General features: G+C 43.2%; 1 protein-coding gene across 1 annotated transcript; it reads left to right on the top strand.

The window, feature by feature from the left end:
- Positions 1-9,414: 9,414 nt before the first annotated feature.
- LOC117414288 (tyrosinase-like) lies at positions 9,415-20,676 on the top strand. The gene is made up of 4 exons (XM_059011656.1): positions 9,415-10,239; positions 12,675-12,882; positions 13,409-13,550; positions 20,123-20,676. Exons 1-4 carry the CDS (start codon positions 9,481-9,483, stop codon positions 20,298-20,300), a joined length of 1,287 nt encoding a protein of 428 aa, XP_058867639.1. The 5' UTR covers positions 9,415-9,480; the 3' UTR covers positions 20,301-20,676.
- The last annotated feature ends 642 nt before the right edge of the window (positions 20,677-21,318 follow it).

A 21,318-nucleotide genomic window follows, 5' to 3' on the forward strand; every position in this document is an offset into this window, starting at 1 on the left:
CCCTCCACCCTCTCTGTCACCCCCTGGACCTCTCTGATCACTATTTCATCTCTTTTTCTTTGTCTCTCCCCTCTCTCCCTGCATCTCCTACCCCCACTGTCACCTCTCGCCGTAACCTCCGCTCTCTCTCCCCCTCTGTCCTTGCCTCCACTGCTCTCTCATACCTCCCTCCTATCGACTCAAAACGCTCTGTAGACTCTGTTACCTCCACCCTCTTCTCCACCCTCTGTCCCCTCACCTCCCAACCTGCTCGATCCTCCCCTCCCCAACCCTGGTTCTCCTCTGCGCTCCACTCTGCAAGAACCACACTGCCATCTGCCAAGAAGAAATGGAAGAGAACCAAACTCCCTGCTGCCCTAGACCTCTACCGCTCTCTCCTCTCCTCCTTCTCCTCTACTCTCTCCTCTGCTAAATGCTCTTATTTCCAATCTACAATCCAAGCCTCCACTAACAACCCACGTAAACTATTCTCTACCTTCTCCTCCCTCCTAAACCCTCCCCCCCTCCTCCTCCCTCCTATATCTAATCTGATGACTTTGCCTCTTCTCTTCTAAAATCTCAGATATCCGCAAACTCTTTAACAGCTCTCCCTTCCCCCACCCCCTCCTGCTCCAACCCCTACACCCACTACATACCCTACTAACTCACCCTCCCTCTCCACCTTCTCCCCCCTCTCAGACTCTGACCTCTCCTCCCTGCTCCAGGGTCACAAACCCACCACATGTGCCCTGGACCCCCTACCCACTCACCTCTTTCAAGCTGCTGCTCCTGCTCTACTTCCCTTCATCTCATCCCTTCTCAACACCTCTCTCCTTTCTGGTCTCTTCGCCTCTACATTCAAACAAGCCTCTATCACTCCCCTCCTCAAAAAACCTACCCTCAACCCCACCTCCCTCCAGAGCTACCGCCCTGTCTCCCTCCTACCCTTCCTCTCCAAAACCCTTGAGTGGGCTGTACACCGCCAGCTCTCTGCTTTCCTGTCCAACCACTATCTGCTCGACCCTCTCCAATCTGGCATCCACTCTGCTCACTCCACTGAAACCGCCCTCCTGTCTGTCACTAACTCACTAAAATCTGCCTGAGCTGCCTCTCTCTCCTCTGTCCTAATTCTCCTTGACCTCTCTGCTGCCTTTGACACTGTCGATCACTCTATTCTACTATCATCTCTTTCTGACCTGGGGATCTCTGGCCCTGCTCTGGCCTGGTTCTCCTCCTATCTCTCCAGCCGCACTTGCCAGGTACCCTGGCGTGGAGCAACCTCCACACCTCGCCCTTTCTCAACAGGAGTCCCCCAAGGGTCAGTCTTGGGTCCTCTCCTGTTCTTTCTCTACACCCGCTCCCTGGGCCCCCTCATCACATCCTATGGTTTCTCATACCATTTCTATGCTGATGATGCTCAGATTTTCCTCTCCTTCCCCCCCTCTGAATCCACCATCTCCTCCCGTATCTCTACCTGTCTGTCTACTATCTCTTCCTGGATGCACTCGCATCACCTCAAACTCAACCTCTCTAAATCTGACCTCCTGTTCTTCCCCCCCTCTTCCTCCCCCTCCTCTGATCTCTCTATCTCTGTTCCTCTGGAATCTACCACACTCTCTCCCTCCTCCTCAGCTAAGAACCTCGGAGTCACCCTGGACCCCTGCCTCTCTTATTCCCAGCAGATCACCACTCTGGCACGCACTTGCTGATTCTTCCTGAGCAACATACGAAGAATCCGACCCTTCCTCACCAACTATACCACCCAGCTCCTGGTACTCTCCCGCCTAGACTATTGCAACTCCCTCCTGGCTGGCCTCCCTGTGTCCGCCACCCGTCCGCTCCAGCTCATCCAGAACTCCGCTGCTCGCCTGGTGTTCTCTCTGCCTCGCTTTGCCCACGCTACTCCGCTCACTCCACTGGCTCCCGATCACCGCTCGCATCCAGTTCAAGACTCTTGTACTCGCCTACAGATGCCTTGACCAGACTGTACCCACCTGCCTCCAGAACCTCATCTCTCCCTACTCCCCCGCTCGCCCTCTCCACTCCTCGTGCTCTAGAAGACTGACTCTACCTCCTTTACGCTCCCCTGCCTCCAGAGCCCGCTCCTTCTCCACCCTCGCCCCACAGTGGTGGAATGACCTTCCTACAGATGTCAGGACTGCCCAGTCCCTGACCACATTCCGGCGCCTCCTTAAGACTCACCTCTTCAGACAGCACCTGTAGAACTCCTCTTTTCCCTGTGGACACTTTATCACCCTTCCTTAAATGCGCTTTACTTGCTCTTATCTGCCCCCTATTTTACTGCATTTAATCCTGTACTTTAGAGTACTGTAATCTGTCAAGTGTTATTTAATCTGTAGTATTTTGTATTTTGTAACTATCACTGACACTGTTATCTGCTCCGTTATTGAATCGTATTTTGTCATACCTGTACTTGCTTGAACCAGTCATTGTATTATCTTGCTCTTAATTGTATTATTAATTGTACTGTGATTCTTGAAATGTATTTTGCTTTCGACTGTAAGTTGCCCTGGATAAGGGCGTCTGCTAAGAAATAAATAATAATAATAATAATAATAATAATAATAATAATAATAATAATAATAATAATAATAATACCACAGGGATCATTATTAGGTCCTCTGCTATTCCTAATCTACATTAATGATTTAGATTCTGGTATAGTAAGCAAACTTGTTAAATTTGCAGACGACACAAAAATAGGAGGAGTGGCGAAGACTGTTGCAGCAGCAAAGGTCATTCAAAATGATGTAGACAGCATTCAGAACTGGGCAGACACATGGCAAATGACATTTAATAGAGAAAAGTGTAAGGTACTGCATGCAGGCAATACAAATGTGCATTATAAATATCATATGGGAGATGCTAAAATTGAAGAAGGAATCTATGAAAAAGACTTAGGAATTTATGTTGACTCAGAAATGTCTTCATCTAGACAATGTGGGGAAGCTATAAAAACGGCCAAGAAGATTCTCGGATATATTGTGAGATGTGTTGAATTTAAATTAAGGGAAGTAATGTTAAAACTTTACAATGCATTAGTTACACCTCACCTAGAATATTGTGTTCAGTTCTGGTCATCTCGTTACAAAAAGGATATTGCTGATCTAGAAAAAGTGCAAAGAAGAGCAACCAGAATTATCCCGGGTTTAAAAGGCATGTCATATACAGACAGGGTAAAATAATTGAATCTATTCAGTCTTGAACAAAGAAGACTACGCAGTGATCTGATTCAAACATTCAAAATCCTAAAAGGTATAGACAATGTCAACCCAGGGGACTTCTTTGACCTGAAAAAAAGAAACAAGGACCAGGGGTCACAAATGGAGATTAGATAAAGGGGCATTCAGAACAGAAAATAGGAGGCACTTTTTTACACAGAGAATTGTGAGGATCTGGAACCAACTCCCCAGTAATGTTGTTGAAGCTGACACCCTGGGATCCTTCAAGAAGCTGCTTGATGAGATTCTGGGATCAATAAGCTACTAACAACCAAACGAGCAAGATGGGCTGAATGGCCTCCTCTGGTTTGTAAACTTTCTTATGTTCTTATGTTCTTACGTAGTTTTGATGCAGCCCCATTCTCCACACTTCTGCTCAGACAAACAGTTCATGGTGTATCCAGCCAGCAGGGAGACGGTGAGGTATAGGCTGCTTAGGAGTCAAGGTTGTTTTGGAGAGTTTCTTGACTTTGCTGCCTCAGCAAAATTTGTTTTTTAGACCATTTATTTGTGTTTTCATGTTATTTTTGGCAGAATGCATCAGTTATATAGTTACTAACAAACTAGAATAAACACACATATAGCCAGTCAGCTTAGAAAATGTTATAGAATAACAGAAACTCAAGGCCATCCTATGTGGGGTACCGAGTGACTACAGATATGAAGTACTGTGTCAGTATGACAGGCAAGCACAGGGTTTTCTCTTTCCCAATGGCTCCTATGGTCTGTTTCACCTGTTGCTTGGCCTCATGGTTTGCAGCTACAGTGGTTCAGTAATATGGTAATACTTAAACTACTGCAGCCATCTATTTTTCAACCAGCTGAGCCAAAAATATTGTTACTGTCCTGACTTTAAAGTAAACATATCAATAATAGCTTGCTGAGCATGTTAAAATAAAAGGTGCTACAATACCCATGGCCATCACTGTAGAGGACGGATTACCACCTTTTGCAATGGAGCAAATCCAAGCACTGTTTCTCACGAAGGGTTTAGGTGAGGCAAACTCTCATGGTAAAACAAAACTAAATCAAGTGATGGGATCCCTGTATGAACATTACGAGTCATGTAATCATAGAATCTTACTTTAGCTAGTTCGACACAAAGCATGTGTAATGGATGTCAGTGGGGTATCACTCTTAGGTGGTTTTATCTACTAAGGGTATTTTTACAATTACTAAACCCATCCCACTATGCATATAATGATTCATAACAGATCTTGTTCTAACAAACCAACCACCATTCCGGGATATTTATAAAGTGTCTGCCTAGTTTCTATTCTGCTATATATAGCAGGTTCAAATATAGCTACATGAAGCTATGTTTCATATAGCTGAAGATTGTTTTAGTAGACATGTGTTTGTCAAAAATTGTAAAAATCTGTTTTTTATTTTATTTTGAAGTACAATGGAAAATACATCAGAAATGGGCAAAAACTAGCATGCTGCTTCTCATTCCTAGAGTCTCTCAGCTATCTGCTATGACACCTGAGCAATGAGCAATATCCTGTCACTCCCAACACAGAGCATTTTAATAAAGGTTTGCTTATTCACCTCTCACCCCTTAAAGTGACTCAGAACAAGATTGCTTTGATGTTTTATTCACACATCACAGGTCATAAATAGGGTGGCGTGTGTGATGACGTCAGGCCAGAAGCAGGAACTGAAACGGATACCGCAGGTAGGGTGCAGTGGCGTTTGTGCCGTCTTTATTTTAAATAATACAAAAAGAAATAAAAGGTTCAAACAAAAACACTGTGCTCACCGAGCAAACAAAACAATCAAACAAAACAAATCTCGCACACAAAATAAATAAAAATACAGGTCAGGCTGGGCAACTGCTGTCACTGTTCCTGTAAATAAAGTGAATTAATTAAAGTGCACTTTCCCGTGTTCACATACTAATACTTTAAATGCACGTGAAGTGATGTGCCATCCTCGTGCCTAAATACAATTATACATTTGAAATCACTCGTGCTGCACACACCCATTTATATCCCGTCTAGCAGCTACAATACACCAACATTAACACATGCAACATACAACATATAACACAAATATGCACACGGGCGGGGCACATTGCCACAGGAATACATCCAGTTTCTCTCCTTTTCATCTTCATTGATGTCTATGATATGTGAATTAAAAATATCAAAGCAATCATTATTATGACATTATCATTAAGACATTGAAGCTGTACATTTGTCATGGAAGACAGCCATGGAAATAGTGGGTTTGCTGTAAACACTTAAAACAGCTTATTATTGAATCAATTTGCATTTGCTTACATGTAAACAACTCAAATTACATTGTTTTAATGATTTTCTGTCAATGAACATTCTACCTTATTAAATCACTGCTCTCTCTCTGCTTTTAAAATCACTGCTCATTAAATCACTGCTCTCTCTCACTGCTTATTAAATCACTGCTCTCTCTCACTGCTCATTAAATCACTGCTCTCTCACTCACTGCTTATTAAATCACTGCTCCCTCACTCACTGCTTATTAAATCACTGCTCCCTCACTCACTGCTTATTAAATCACTGCTCTCTCTCTCACTGCTTATTAAATCACTGCTCTCTCACTCACTGCTTATTAAATCACTGCTCTCTCTCTCATTGCTTATTAAATCACTGCTCTCTCTCACTGCTTATTAAATCACTGCTCTCTCACTGCTTATTAAATCACTGCTCTCTCACTGCTTATTAAATCACTGCTCTCTCTCTCACTGCTTATTAAATCACTGCTCTCTCTCACTGCTTATTAAATCACTGCTCTCTCTCACTGCTTATTAAATCACTGCTCTCTCTCACTGCTTATTAAATCACTGCTCTCTCTCTCACTGCTTATTAAATCACTGTTCTCTCACTCACTGCTTATTAAATCACTGCTCTCTCACTGCTTATTAAATCACTGCTCTCTCTCACTGCTTATTAAATCACTGCTCTCTCTCTCACTGCTTATTAAATCACTGCTCTCTCTCTCACTGCTTATTAAATCACTGCTCTCTCACTCACTGCTTATTAAATCACTGCTCTCTCTCTCTCACTGCTTATTAATAAACTGCTCTCTCACTGCTTATTATTTATTTCTTAGCAGACGCCCTTATCCAGGGCGACTTACAATTGTTACAAGATATCACATTATTTTTACATACAATTACGTTATTTTTTACACATTATTTTTACATACAATTCCCCATTTATACAGTTGGGTTTTTACTGGAGCAATCTAGGTAAAGTACCTTGCTCAAGGGTACAGCAGCAGTGTCCCCCACCTGGGACTGAACCCACGACCTTCCAGTCAAGAGTCCAGATACCTAACCACTACTCCACACTGCTGCCCATTATTAACCCTTTCTGTGCTAAGGCATTTGTGACTCCAGTTTTACATCAAAATTACTCTATTTTCTTTTTCAGATAACCCTGATAAACCATATATTGTTTTTGTGGTTTATTTGGTCATGTGACCACAAAATACAGCTATTATTGAAAAGAAAATGCTGCATTTTCATAAAATGTGTTATATCACCATCACATTTAGTCACTATAATGTGAATTTGTGGTGGAAATTGCAGAAACTTGTAAGCTGCTGGATGTGTCTGTGCCTATGTGGAAATGTTTGCATTGGTTTTAGGGGGTTTACATGCTCTGCACAGACACTTTGACCATTCACCTTTGAAAAACGCAGCCTGCTGTCCATTGTACCCACCCTCATTTCAAATAGCCAGTACACCACCAAAGAATGAGGGAAGTATGCAAAAGTATATATTTTTCCAAAACTGCACAAAATAAGGATTTTAGAAATGGGTAACATGATCTTTTATGTCAATGGGGTATTACCCATAATCCTTCGCCAGGCCCAGCTTCTCCGCCCCTTCAAGTGAGGCCAGCTGCGAAGCCTACCTCAGCTGGCTAGGCGCTGTGGCATGGGCGATGCCAAGAGGAGTGCACCTCCTCCATAAAATCGAGGAAGGGCTGAGGCCGAGGAGGCTCTGCCGCTGCTGCCCAGGGGACTTGCAGGTATGCCGCCACCTGTCCCATGAGCGCGGACATTTACCCTGCCAGAGGTGGTGCGTCAGTAACCGAGGAACCCTCGGAGCTAGGGGCCACTACAGGCTGGAACCCAGGCTCTGCCTCGACTTCCATCTCTGCCGTAAAGGCGGACTCCCCCCACGAGGCCGCAATAGAAAGCGCGTCCTCATCAGAGCACAGCGCTCATTCCTCCTGCCCACTCTGTTCCCCCACGGGGGGATGAGGGGGCGGCACAGTGGCCCTCAAGCGGGGCTGCGGCCTCTCCAGAAGCTCCATAATGCCAGCTATCTGGGCCTTCATGTCCATAATATCCCGCGCCTGCCGAGACTTTTTCACCCGTCTCACTGTAGGCGACAGGGAGTGGCTGCGGGCGGACACAGGAATCTCCAGAGAGGTGCTCTGTGACAGCGTCACAAGGCGAGACTGAGAAGAACCTGCCGCGGGGGACGGAGAACGCCCCCCTACAACTCTCTCCATCCGACTGGCAAGCACTTGGGGCTGAAAAGCCGCACAGATGCTGCAGGAGGATCCTCCTTGTAAGGCTAAAGAGGCATGCTCAGGGACTAAGCACCGAGCACACAAGGTATGCCTGTCTTCCTGTGGGATGTTAACCCCACAGGCCTCGCAGGTATGAAAACCAGCCCTGCCCGTCATCGCTGGATCTTGGTCCGCAAGCACGAGTGCCAAGTGCACCACGCGCACCAAGTACCTGCAGCACCGGCGCACTTGCCTTGTAGCGGTAGCACGAGTCAATAAGCACCGTGGTACCTGAGTAGCAGGGGCTGAGTCTTACGCACCACGGTATTAGAAAACACCGGGGCAGCTGTGCACGGTGCCTACCCTAACCGTGTGGTCACACACCTGAGCAGCGCGTAGCGTACAACATGGGGACAGGGCAGAAGCCGCAGCGGGCGATTGACTTTTAGCAAGAACAATACAATAATACAAAAAGGCAATAACAATAATACAGCAGTACAGATGGGGGAGAGCACACTGCCTGTCGAATTGAAAAGCCTACACCAGTGGTGAAGGCTGACACAGCCTGTGTATGTCTCAACTCAGCAACGAGCAAGCCTCGGTGAGGAGTATGCGGCTGGTCCGGCTGCAAGCAGCTGCGCTGCGGCTAGTCCTCTGCGCAAGCACGGGGACGCGCAGCTACAATCAAAACAACAAGGCCCGACCAGCGGCCCGCAGGCGGCTGGAGGGCAACTCTACAACGGGGACAAGGCAGGCCCAGCCCCGTGGAGTAACAGCGCTCTCCAAAGAAAGAAAGGGTGAAAAAACACAGCTCTTAACAATAATACTTACCGTTTCCAGTCGACTAAAAGGTGACAGACAGAGAGAAGCAGCCTGACACGCAGAGTGAGCGGGTGCTGATAGAGGAAACAGAAAAAGGCTATGGATTGAGAGCTACTGATTCCGGGAAAGCAGCGGAGCCAGCTTTCAGCACGAAGTGCAGGGGAACTAGCAGTAACTCAATGCAGCACTTATAAGAAGAAAAAAGGGCTCAATGCAACACAGAGAGGTCTTACCGTACCAATCTTGAGAAGCGAAAAGAGGTCGAGCCTTCCCTGCGTGACGGGTTTATCTCCTCGGTGGGCGGGACCGAGGAGGTCACTGGTGGAAGGGGGCCTATCGGCGGCTTTGATAGAAGGAGCTCAGTGACACCTACCAATAGGCAGGCGTATATCCCATAAATGATGTTTGGTGGACATCTTCGAATTGAAAGGGAACTTAAAATGTCATTATTGCCCTTCCCTACAATAGAGGGTCTCCTGCCTCATCCAACAGCCAGGTAAGGGATCCTCAATCCACATAAGCATAATGACAAATTGTTGTTCTTCATTCTCTGTATAACTCATTCATACTGTATGTCTATCTTTCATGTTGTGGGATTTGTCCTGTAATACTGAAATAATAAAATACTGTACACGTGGACTGCTAACTAAGACTTGTCGAGTTTACTTATTTTCGGCTTATTGACCTTGTGGAATCTGTACAAACAATCCCAATCTATGATAAATATTTATTTTAAACTAAATATTTAGACTTTTAAACCTTTCCTGAAAGCAGACAAAAAATATTGATCACCTCATTCAATGGGAGTTGGCTTTCTTTCAGTTATTTCTATTGGTTGTTGATGTGTTTAAAAGGCAATCCATTCACAGAAGTATCATTTAACTTACCTTTTATATTCATAGCTGGTTATGCTATAAATCTAAGGCAAAATGTTACAGTTTGTGATGTTGTTGCTGCTGCTGCCAAACAGTTTGGATGCTCATTTCCCCAAACCATGCACAACGGATGAAGCCCTCAACACCAAGACCTGCTGCCCAGAATGGGAAGGCTCTCCTTGTGGGGTGCGAGCAGGGCGAGGCGAATGTGATTCATACAGAACAATTCAAACTACTGACTATATAGACTACCGTGAGCAATGGCCCTTTCATTTCTACCATAGCCTCTGCAGGTGCCATGGCAATTTCGATGGGTTTGACTGTGGCCTGTGTAAACATGGATTTAAAGGCCATCATTGTAACATTACTCACACGACTGAAAGAAAAGAGATCCACAGCTTGACAGAAGAGGAGAAAACAAAGTTCTTCAAATACCTAGAGTATTCAAAAACAAATATTAGTAGTAAATACTCCATTCTCACAAGCAATGATACCTCCATAAATAGCACATTGAAGTTTATTAATGCCTCTCTGTATGACGTATACATCTGGATGCATTATTATGCCGCCAAGCCTCTCAAAGGGACAGGGAGGAACGTTGCACATGAAGGTCCGGCTTTCCCCTTCTGGCACCGAATGTTCTTGCTTTTCTTTGAGCGAGAAGTGAGAGAGATGACTAGCGATGATAGCTTTTTTATTCCTTACTGGAACTGGACCAAAACAGATCACTGTGATATCTGCAACAATGATTATTTTGGAGAGAGTAATGCAACAGGATTAATCAGTCCTCAGTCCCAATTTTCTAAGTGGAAGGTAGGATTTTTGTATTTGTCTCATAGAGTGCCTTGGTTTACATGCAGTTTAGGAAGACCATCTGGGTAAAAAACATATACTGTTTAGTACACATTTCAATTAGTAGTTCAAAATAGAATGCATATGTTGTGTGGAGCACAGAAATGACAATGTACCAATTTTAATATGTGTTCGAAAACATTTGTGAGCCAGGCCAGGGGCAGCGCTGGGGGGGGGGGGGATATGTCTTAGCCCCCCCGTAGCCACCCCTCCCAGTGCAAGGTCAAACCAGGAAAACAAAATAAAAACTTAAGCGGCACCTCTACTTTGTGCACAACGCTAATTACTGAGTGTCTCCCCGTTTTCTTTCCAAACTAGAGAGCGGTTGTCAGCTACATTAAGCTGCCTGTAGTTGGTACTTTGTTGTCCCAGCTGCGAGGTTTACTTCAGCAGTGTAGGCTATAGACTGCAACTCCCAGAGTGCATTACAAAACAGCGCAGGATCTTATTTGTGTGTCAAGTCACAGTTAGTCTGTTGACATGGATAAAGAATGGTGGTATTAAAATTATTTTTTTACAAAAATGGACTCGGAGGTAATACCAGTAACACAGAGTACCGATACTCTGATCTCCGATACCCTGAGATTTACATGATGGAAAAGGTGCTTTAGAAAGTCAGGGAAGCTGCAGCGCCACAGATGCTTAATTTGCAACACTAAAGAATGGGAAAGCAATATATTCAGTAAGGCCACAGTTAAGTGTGTTCCAAAAATGTTAAAATTGCTGAATTTCACACGATGAAACTTACAGAGACTGTTATTGACCAAATATAATACAAGATTTCTGTATTTAGAATTGTGTTTTATAAAATAATAATAATAATAATAAAATAATTGGGCGAGCACCGGATGAGTCATACTCTCATAGCACGTCACATGACGATTTAGGTTGAAGTTCATTGTTATTTTAATAATTAGATTATATGTATTTTGAGTGTGGTTTCATTTTATTTACATGCCCGATCGGCTAGGGCAAATAAGTTGTAGGTCTGCTTAGTTTATGTGTGTTTTTGTTTCGTTTTCTTCGCATGTGCAAATATTTTAAAATATAACAATACAGTACATTAGCTAGTATTAACCAATGTTTTGTTTTTTATTGGTATTATTGTTAATATTTATTTAGTATTATTCGTTTATTTATTGGTTTAGTTGTTTTTCCTATTGATTGTGAATAAGTGTTGCACCAATGAGCTGCACTCGGTAAAGTTTAAAACCATGTATTTCTGTGTATATATTATTATTCTACTTTTGAGGATAACAGATAAAAACACACGTTTAAATGTATATTGTTATATATATATATATATATATATATATATATATATATATAGTGAAAGAGCTGCTACTCACTCGGGTTCGGGCCCCTTTAAAAACTACGACCCAGCACACAGAAATGGATTTTAAACGCGCGGTTGCGCTATTTTTAATTACAAACCAAACAAAACACAAACAACCTCCTAACTCCGTTTGTGGAGCGCTTACTATACACACTGGAACCTGACTCACTCGCAGGACGGCTAAGCCGTGTACCTGCCCCAAAACCGAACAGGTTTAAACTGTACCTTTTTTTTTCTCCAGACTGCTCAGAAGCAGAGCACCTCTCCTGCTTCCTTCTACTCAGCAGCCACGAGAACACTGGCTGCACTTCTTAAATACCCTGCACCCGGTTCTAATTTTTAATCACGCCCGGGTGCAAGGGATTACAAACAATAAAACAAAACAATACAATAATTAACAAATTAAATTAAACAATAAGCAAACCAATTAACTAAGCCCACTGCGCATTCTGCACACGTTCTCTGTGCAGTGAGGATTTAACCCCCTCCCTGCTGTCTTACAATATATATATATATATATATATATATATATATATATATATATATATATATATATATATATATATATATATATACACACACACATATCTGCACACCACAAGATGTATAGAGCAGCCCCTCTCCAATATTCAGTCGAGCCCAACTGAGCCCCCACCCCCACCCCCACCCCCACCCCCACCGGGAAAAGGCTGACCCTGCCCCTGCATAGTTTAGAAACTCCAGATTCCATTTTACTGTGAATGTAATGGACGCATATTTCAGGAATAACTGAAGCAAAAAAAAAAAACCTACATTTGAACAGATGAAGCTACCCTACAGCCAAAAAAGGTAAATAATAGCGCAAAACACCAATTAAATGTTGAATGTACTGGTACTGTACGTAATAGAATATATTGATCAGAATCAAGATACACAATTGCATGGAGTTCTGCATTACAATATATATCAAACACTGGTGTTTGCAAGACTACAGTTACTGTTAGGTACAGTTGGTGCATGTTCTATGTATGCTTATGTGTGCATCTGTTTTAATCTACTTTTTTGTTTATTGATTCATTAGCCCATCTGCGATAAGGATAATAATTCTCTGGGAATCATCTGCATACAGGATTTAAAGGAAAGTTCTATTTTACGAAACCCTGGTGGAGACCCAACTAGTAATACTCTACCCACATCTAGTGATGTACAGAAAACAATTGAAGTCTCAGAATATGACGTGAGAGAATATAACAGAAGTGTAAAACACAGCTTCAGAAACACTCTTGAAGGTATGCACAAGGAAACATTATTATTATTATTTGTATTTATTTTGTTAGCAAACACCCTTATCCAGGGTGAAATATGCAAGAAGAATTTAAGGTGCCCCTACAACCCCACAACATAAAGTTATACTGTCCTTCATATGAGGTGTGGGGAATGCATTTTTTAAACAAAAAATAGGATCTGCTGGGGTTTTTTGGGGGGGGGGGGGCAATCGGCCATTTTTTAACCCGTTTTCTCCCTAATAAAATAATTGCACAATTTAAATTGATTAAATAACTGGGCACTATAAATTAAAAAATAACAATATAAAAGCAACCCTTTAATTAAAAACTATATATATATATATATATATATATATATATATATATATATATATATATATATATATATATATATATATATATATATATATTAATGCCAAGGTACTAAATAGGAAGCCACTTGCTATTTTCTCCTAAAAAGATAACATGCCAAAGATTACTAGTATTATATATACAAATACAATGTCTGTTTTCTGACTTAATCTTTCAGGGTATGATGTTCCCCAGGACTTCAGACAGCTGAATTCTGCTATGCATAACTTGGTGCACAACTATTTGAATGGAACCATGTGTGACGTTCCAACCGCTGTAAATGATCCTATCTTCATGGTACATCACAGCTTTGTCGACAAGTATGTATGAGAACTGCAGGAGTAGATATAGGGGAAGCATTAGGAGCTACCTTTAACTCTTTGCGGTCCATTTATTCAGCACGTCTCAGGCGCATCAGGTCCAGTTTATTTTCACGCGTGCAGTTTATTTTAGACGCGCTGTTTGAAAGTATTTTTTTTTCACAGTCAAACAGGTTTAAAAGGCACTGCATATCAACAGGGCACTCAGTACTGCATCTCCAGCCCCAAACCACACTTTGTTCGCTATAGTTTTCACATATGCTACGAAATAAATAATAATAATAATAATAATAATAATAATAATAATAATAATAATAATAATAATAATAATAATAATTGAATGGTTTTCTCGGCTTTTTCCAGAGAAAAAACGCCTAGAGACCCGTTTTTTGTGTCTTTTTTGATGATGTCGGACAGGAAAGGAATAATTGCAATGTCAGACCAGGTCCAACATAGGACTGCAAAGGGTTAACTAATGTTCTCACAAATCAGCATGTTTATTAAGGGTTAGAAACTAACACAATTGTGGTACTAGTCCTTTGAAACTGGCTAGTCCTGGTGTAAACTTACTAGTCCCAAAAATAAACACAGTTATAACCTTAGAACAAAACAGATAAAATAAACATGTTTCAGGTAAAAGGTCGACATTGTCTATACCTTTTAGGATTTTGAATGTTTGAATCAGATAGCCGTGTAGTTTTTTTTGTTCGACTGAATAGATTCAATTATTTTAGCCTGTCTGCATTACGACATGCCTTTTTCAGGGCAGCAGTGTGGAGTAGTGGTTAGGACTCTAGACTCTTGATCTGACTGTTGTGGGTTCAATTCCTGGTGGGGGGACACTGCTGCTGTACCCTTGACCAAGGTATTTTACCTAGATTGTTCCAGTAAAAAACCCAACTGTATAAATGGGTATAATGTAATTGTATGGAAAAATAATATGATATCTTGTAACAATTGTAAGTCGCCCTGCTAAGGGCGTCTGCTAAGAAATTAATAATAATAATAATAATTTTAAACCCGGATAATTCTGGTTGCTCTTCTTTGCACTCTTTCTAGAGCAGCAATATCCTTTTTGTAACAAGGTGACCAGAACTGAACACAAATTCTAGGTGAGGTCTTACTAATGCATTGTAAAGTTTTAACATTACTTCCCTTGATTTAAATTCAACACTTTTCACAATATATCCGAGCATCTTGTTGGCCTTTTTTATAGCTTCCCCACAATGTCTAGATGAAGACATTTCTGAGTCAACATAAATTCCTAAGTCTTTTTCATAGATTCCTTCTTCAATTTTAGCATCTCCCATATGATATTTATAATGCACATTTGTATTGCCTGCATGCAGTACTTTACACTTTTCTCTATTAAATGTCATTTGCCATGTGTCTGCCCAGTTCTGAATGCTGTCTACATCATTTTGAATAACCTTTGTTTTTGACAGCATAATTTTACATGACTTTCACAGTCTCTACCAGTCCAAGGGACTCACAGCCAACCAATAGCTGCATGAGCTGGCAGTTTGTGAGCCTGAGAGAGGAGATCCACCATATCTCAAATGCGTTCTACCACCCTGTGGTGGAGACGGCACTCTGAGGCCAGGGGACCTCCTCTGGAGAGGTGATCTGCTGCGTGGTTGATTCGCCCCGGCAAGTGGACGGCTCAAAGAGAAGCCAGCTGGGGCTGTGTCCACAGCAGCAACTGAACCGCAATGCTGTGAAGGCTTGGGGATCTCAAGCCACCCTGGTGGTTGATATACGCCACTACTGTGGTGTTGTCAGACCTCACCAGTACATGCTTGTTCCAGATCACCAGAAGAAAATGCCGTAGGCTGAGACTGACCACCCTGAGTTTTAGGGCGTGGATGTGGGCTGAGGCCCAAGGCCCTGTCCACATTCCGCAGGTCCTCACCTTGTTCCAGACTGTGCCCCATCCATGGTTGGAGGCATCCATGGTGATCACTTCCTTCTGGAAGATGGGACCCATGATTGTTCCCTGACAAAGTTTGGAGGGGATCCTCCACCAATGCAGGGTCCTCCAGAAGGACTGGGATATCAACAGTCTGCGGTGTCTGCCTCGTTGCAGATGAAGCGAACAAGTTGAACCAGGCCTGGAAAGGCCTTTGATGGAGTAGACCCAAGGGAAGGGCATGTGAGGCAGCAGCCATCAAATCCAGCATGCGTTGACACAGCACCATGCTCACTCTTTCTCTAACCTGAATAGGGAGAGGCAAGACTGTGGCAACTCTCTGATTTGTCAATGTGGCCTTCATGGATGACAAGTCCAGGTGAAGGCCCAGGAAATCCGATTGTTGGCTTGGCATGAGGCAGCACTTCTGCAGGTTTACCCTGAGACCGAGCCGCTGAAGGTGGTCTGTGACCAATGCCGTATGCGTCAATGCTTGCTCCTGTGACTGGGTGCAGACAAGCCAGTCGTCTAGGTAATTCATCAGTCGGATGCCCTGTACCCGCAGGGGTGCCAGAATGGCATCCATACACTTGGAAAAAGTGCGGGGAGAAAGGGACATGCCAAAGGGGAGTACGCAGTACTCGTAACACCTGCCCTGGAAAGTAAAGCAAAGGTACTTACCAGTGCCCGGGCCTGATGGGTATGTGGGAATACGCATCTTTCAGGTCCATGGTGGTAAACCAGTTGGCTGGCCGGATGGCCTGGGCTATGTGTTCAGAAGTCTCAGATCCAAGATAGGGCGGAACCTGCCGTTCTGTGTTGAGAGACGTGTGTTGAAGTGGGTCCTTCACTGCAGTTACTATTAACCCCCGAAAGGGGGGTGGTTTTAACTGGAACTGAAGGCTGTAACCAGCCTGTATAATCTTGAGCACCCAAATGTCATTGGTGCTGAATTGCCCATAGAGTAACTGGAGGGAGGATAAGGGGTTTTGGAAGCTGCTGTGTCCCCTCAGGGATGCTGAGCCTTGGGCTGCTTTGGGGGCGCAGTCACAGGACCTCTGACTCGCTGGCAATTGCCGCCTCTCCTAGGGCACCCATTGCCCCTTTTGTTCCAGGGCTGCTGATGTGGCCAATTGTGCTGCGAGCGTGGGCAGGCCTTGTGGAAGTTGCCAGCCCCACTGGGGGGACTCCTTGCTGGTAGAGCAGGCTTCTGCGGAAGCAATTGTGCATATTGCTTCGAGGTATCCCAGTTTTTTTAAGTTTCGCTGGAGCAAAAGTATGGCCCAGGGTTATAGGAGCATCCAAGAGCGAAGCCTTGACCTGCTCTGGGACCCTGGCTTGGGACAGCCATAGCTGCCATCTGGTGACCACAAGAGCTGCTAGGCAGCGACCTTCTGCTCTGGCTCTGAGCTGGGCTAACCTGGTGACCGCCTGGGACACCTGGTTCAGCTCCTGCCTTTGGGTCTCCGAGTGTAGTGTAGTGTCTTCTTGCTCGTAAGCACTTTGTTATGGAACCAAGAGCGTGGGGGCTCTTGGTCCTGTGGCCACTCCACCCCGAGGCGGAGAGCCACTCTCTCAACCATTGCCTCAAACCCGGGCACTGGTGTGATCTCTGACTCCAGCTCCAACTTGTCCAGCAAGCTGAAAGAACTGTCTCATCCAGGTAGGGGGAAAATCTTCCTCACCCTGGAATGCTTGTAGGGAGAGTATGTCCTCCATATAGCCCATTATGGGCTCAGGCTCAAGGGCTGGTGCCAGAACTGGAGGAGGGGGCAGCCTACTGGCCAACATGGTGGGTTGGGTAATGGCAGGGGCAGGCATCATGTTCATCATGAAGGTCTGCTGCCCCATAACCACCAGGATCCATGAGGGCCGAGATCTTCTCGCCACTCATAGAGCGTTTTCTCCAAGGAGACCTGGAGAGCTGTTGTTTATGAGGGGGTGAGCACCTCACAGGAGGGGAGTGTGCTCGCTGCTCAATTCTCTGTGCTGGCGAGCAAGAGTGTCGCTCAGGCACTGGAGAAGGACCTGCCGGGATGGAAATCGAGCTGTCACCCCTGAAAGGGGAACAGACTGACTGGGATGCCCTACTAGAGGGAAATCCCAGTCCAACTGACCTGCAGGACCGGGTCTTAGAACACTCTGAAATTTTGCACGGATTGTGTAATTAGTGAGGTCGAGCTGAGGCAGCGTGTTCTGGCCACAAACAGGAGACGCAGAACTTGTGTGGGTCCTCTGACGGCATCTTGCAACTGCACGAGCCGCAGATGTGAAATCCCGGCATAGTGCACAGACAATTTCACGGGTGTATGGAGGCACGGAAGTGCACGGAAGCACGGGGTGCACGGAGTGCACAGGGGTCCAGTGTGATGCACGGATGTGAACAGACACGCACAAGTGTCTGGTGCACGGACACACATGGGTGTCTGATCAGAGACTCTTGATCCAAAAAATTGAGGCAAGACAGCAGCCTGAACTCCCTCTCCATCCTCTCATGTACTGATGTTGTTGTGAGGAGGTGGTGAGAAACGTTTGGGGACGAATCACCCTAGAAAACCCGATTAAAAATTAGATTGGGTGATCTAAGCTATACACAGTTTGTTTACAAGTAAACTGTGCCTTAGAGCTGTGTGTAGCTGTGTCTAGAGCAGAGCTCTGGCCTCCTCGAGACTGCTCCTGCTGTGTTGAAGTAGGCCCAGGGCCAACAACATGCACCACTACTCATTGTTTCCTTCCTGTGAAGAAAGAAAAAACACAAATACAACAACAGATTCATTAGTAATACACTCTCTTAAATTACTAATACACAAATTAGCGAGCAGACTCAGTAGAGTCAGCAAGCTGAAAATCTGAGCGAGTTTTGTGAAAAAACAAGCTCTAAAACATGAGCAACTCAGCTGAGTGCTTAGGGGGGCTGAGCCGAGTAAAGAGAGCAAAAAGCCCGGTGATTTGCGGCCTGCACTCAGCGAACGTAAAGTTCAGAAAATATTCTAAAAAACAGTGAAATAAACTGGGGGAAGGGGCAGCTGCCTGCTTACCATGCTTATTAAAGCAATGGAGGGTACAATCATTGAGTAGAATATAATAATAATAAAGATAGTTGCGAACAACAATACTTTACGCTCAATCCTGTGTCAATGCTGAAGCAAAAAGAGACTGAGCTTCCTGCGCTCTGTCTAGTTATTCAGCACCCAAGGGGCGGGGCGCTGACGTCAGACCTACGGAGGCATAGTGGCAGCTTTTATATTAAGCTCAACAAATCCTATCACCTGACAGCGATACCCATTTAGTTGATGGCTATTTTTGAATTGAAAGAGAACAATCATGTTCTGGGACCTAGTAAGTGGACTGTGGGAAATATGCATTATGCACTTGCAGCAGGGCTGTTGTTTTTATTTTTCCCCTCCTGTGCCATTTACAGAACCTAGCCTAGTTTCTTAATTTCTTTTTTTTGCTTTACCCTGTGCACTCACGCTCACAGAACCCACTGCACGTCAGGAACTATTTGTTTTCAAGAAGTATTATTATTATACAATATACAGTACCGTAGTACCAATGAACTCGGTGGCCTAAGTGAACACATAATATAAACATCGGCTTTCTGCTGACTTAATAAAAACAGGATAAAAAACATCAGGGTATACATATAAAATAGTAAAAATGCATTGCACACTTGGCTCCCTCACAATACCGTTAATTGTTCAGTTGGACAAAAAACGCACCTTGGCTTTATTAACTATCTGCTGTGTCCCTGCACCTCGGTAGCACTGTGATAGCCACTGAGAGTAGCCTATGGTGTTCTAGCCTGTTTATTAATTCGTTTTATTTAAGAAATGTATACTGTATTCTTTATCTCAGCCATAACTCCAGTAAAACACACTTGCAATTACTATACCGCCAGGCGCCATTCTTCTTAAGGATAAAGCAAATTCCCCGCTTTGATGGCTTTATCTGTCATCGATGTCACTGATCTTGCAACCAATGCGCCATTTAAAAAAAAAAGAGTATCATGAAGCTTGAGGAATGCACCAATCACAATTGGATTTGTTGTACTATACTAAATACTACTATACAGCTACCGCTTCAACTGAATAGGCATGTACTACTAAATGATTACATTATAATATTGACTTTTCCTGCATTAAACATGAGTAGATATGTACACTTTCTTTACCGGTACTCGCCAAGAGGACTACTGACACACAGATATCAACTAGTCCTCAACAATTTTAGTTCACCTCAGGCGAACGGGCGAGCATGAGTTTTTAACCCCGTTCATTGTTGTTCATGGAGACATAAGGTGGTTTTAAAAATGTCCAATAGGTTGTATAAAGACCAAGGTTTTATTTGTATTTCAAGAGCACATTTCCAGTAAAATAAAGCAGAATTTCTTTGCAGGTACTTATCCCAGGATGAGTTTATTTTTATTTATTTTTTGTTACATTTTGAGCCCTACAAGTAACCTTTACGTCATGGAGGAGCTTGTGTTGAACTCTACCAGCTGGTTTCACAGACCCCGATTAGCACTAGTCTTGGATTTCCTTACCTAAATTAACATTAAGTAGTCCAAGATTAGCACTAACCTGGGTCTGTGAAACCAGCCATGAATCTTCAGATCTGCTTTGAAACCCTTCCTGTTCTAAATAATAATCTGTTTTTTCAGGATTTTAGAAGAGTGGATGGATGCCCATCCAGATGCTACATACCCAGAAAACAGCGATACCATTCCTGAGGGACAGAAGGCTAATGATTTCATGGTCCCTTTCTTTCCTCTAGTTCAGAATAAATACTTCATGAATCACAGCATAGCCTTTGGATATAGGTATGCAGATGATTATTAGCAAAGTTGGGGTCAATTCCTTTTTTTCAATTTCAATAATTGTACTGTTCATATTATCAGGTAACTGTGAGCTGTGAACAATAAATTTGCAACCGTTAGCCTGAGTATAGTTTTTTAGTAGTACTCTATTGTGCCTTATTATTACCTGTTTTTCTCAATCATTTTCACTAAAGAACAGTATATGCAGTTGCTAAGTTTTTCGCTGTGTCTTATTATTATTGATTAATATGACAAGAGTCCTCCGGTATTGCCAAAGCTTTTACAATTAAGAGAACAGAAATGATAAAACAAATATACATTCATACAGTAAGTCTATTTTAATCATATGTGTCGTGTCAGTCCTGAACTAATAAAATACTGTACACATGGACTTCAAATTGGATTGCTGTTGAATCATTTTCCTTGTAGAATCTGTCCAAACAATTCCAATCTAGGTTAAATATATAGTAGACTTTTAAACCTTTCCTGAAAAATATATTGATTTCCTCATTCAATGGGAGTTGGCTTTCTTTTAATTATTTCTATTGGTTGTTGGTATTGTAACAAATTCCGTTGTTTTGTATTACAATAGCTTGCATGTGTTCTTTGTTAAAGGGAAGGTGAGGGGTGGATCTAGTAATTGTAAATATTAATACCTACCACTTTATTTCTTTATTAGGATTAAGATCATGTACAATGTGTTTGTTTTCTCGCACTCGAGCTCAATATCTCTCTCTCTCTCTCTCTCTCTCTCTCTCTCTCTCTCTCTCTCTCTCTCTCTCTCTCTCTCTCTCTCTATATATATATATATATTAAAAAATAAAAATATTCCATGCCAGGAGCGACCACTGGAGGCGTCTAAATCAAGCTACCCAGGTTACTCATTTATTATTTATTTATTTATTTATTTATTTATTATTTCTTAGCAGACGCCCTTATCCAGGGCGACTTACAATCGTAAGCAAATACATTTCAAGTGTTACAATACAAGTAATACAATAAGAGCAAGAAATACAATAACTTTTGTTCAAGCAAAGTAC

The sequence above is a fragment of the Acipenser ruthenus genome, chromosome 42, assembly GCF_902713425.1.
Source record: "Acipenser ruthenus chromosome 42, fAciRut3.2 maternal haplotype, whole genome shotgun sequence".
NCBI classification, from domain to species: domain Eukaryota; kingdom Metazoa; phylum Chordata; class Actinopteri; order Acipenseriformes; family Acipenseridae; genus Acipenser; species Acipenser ruthenus.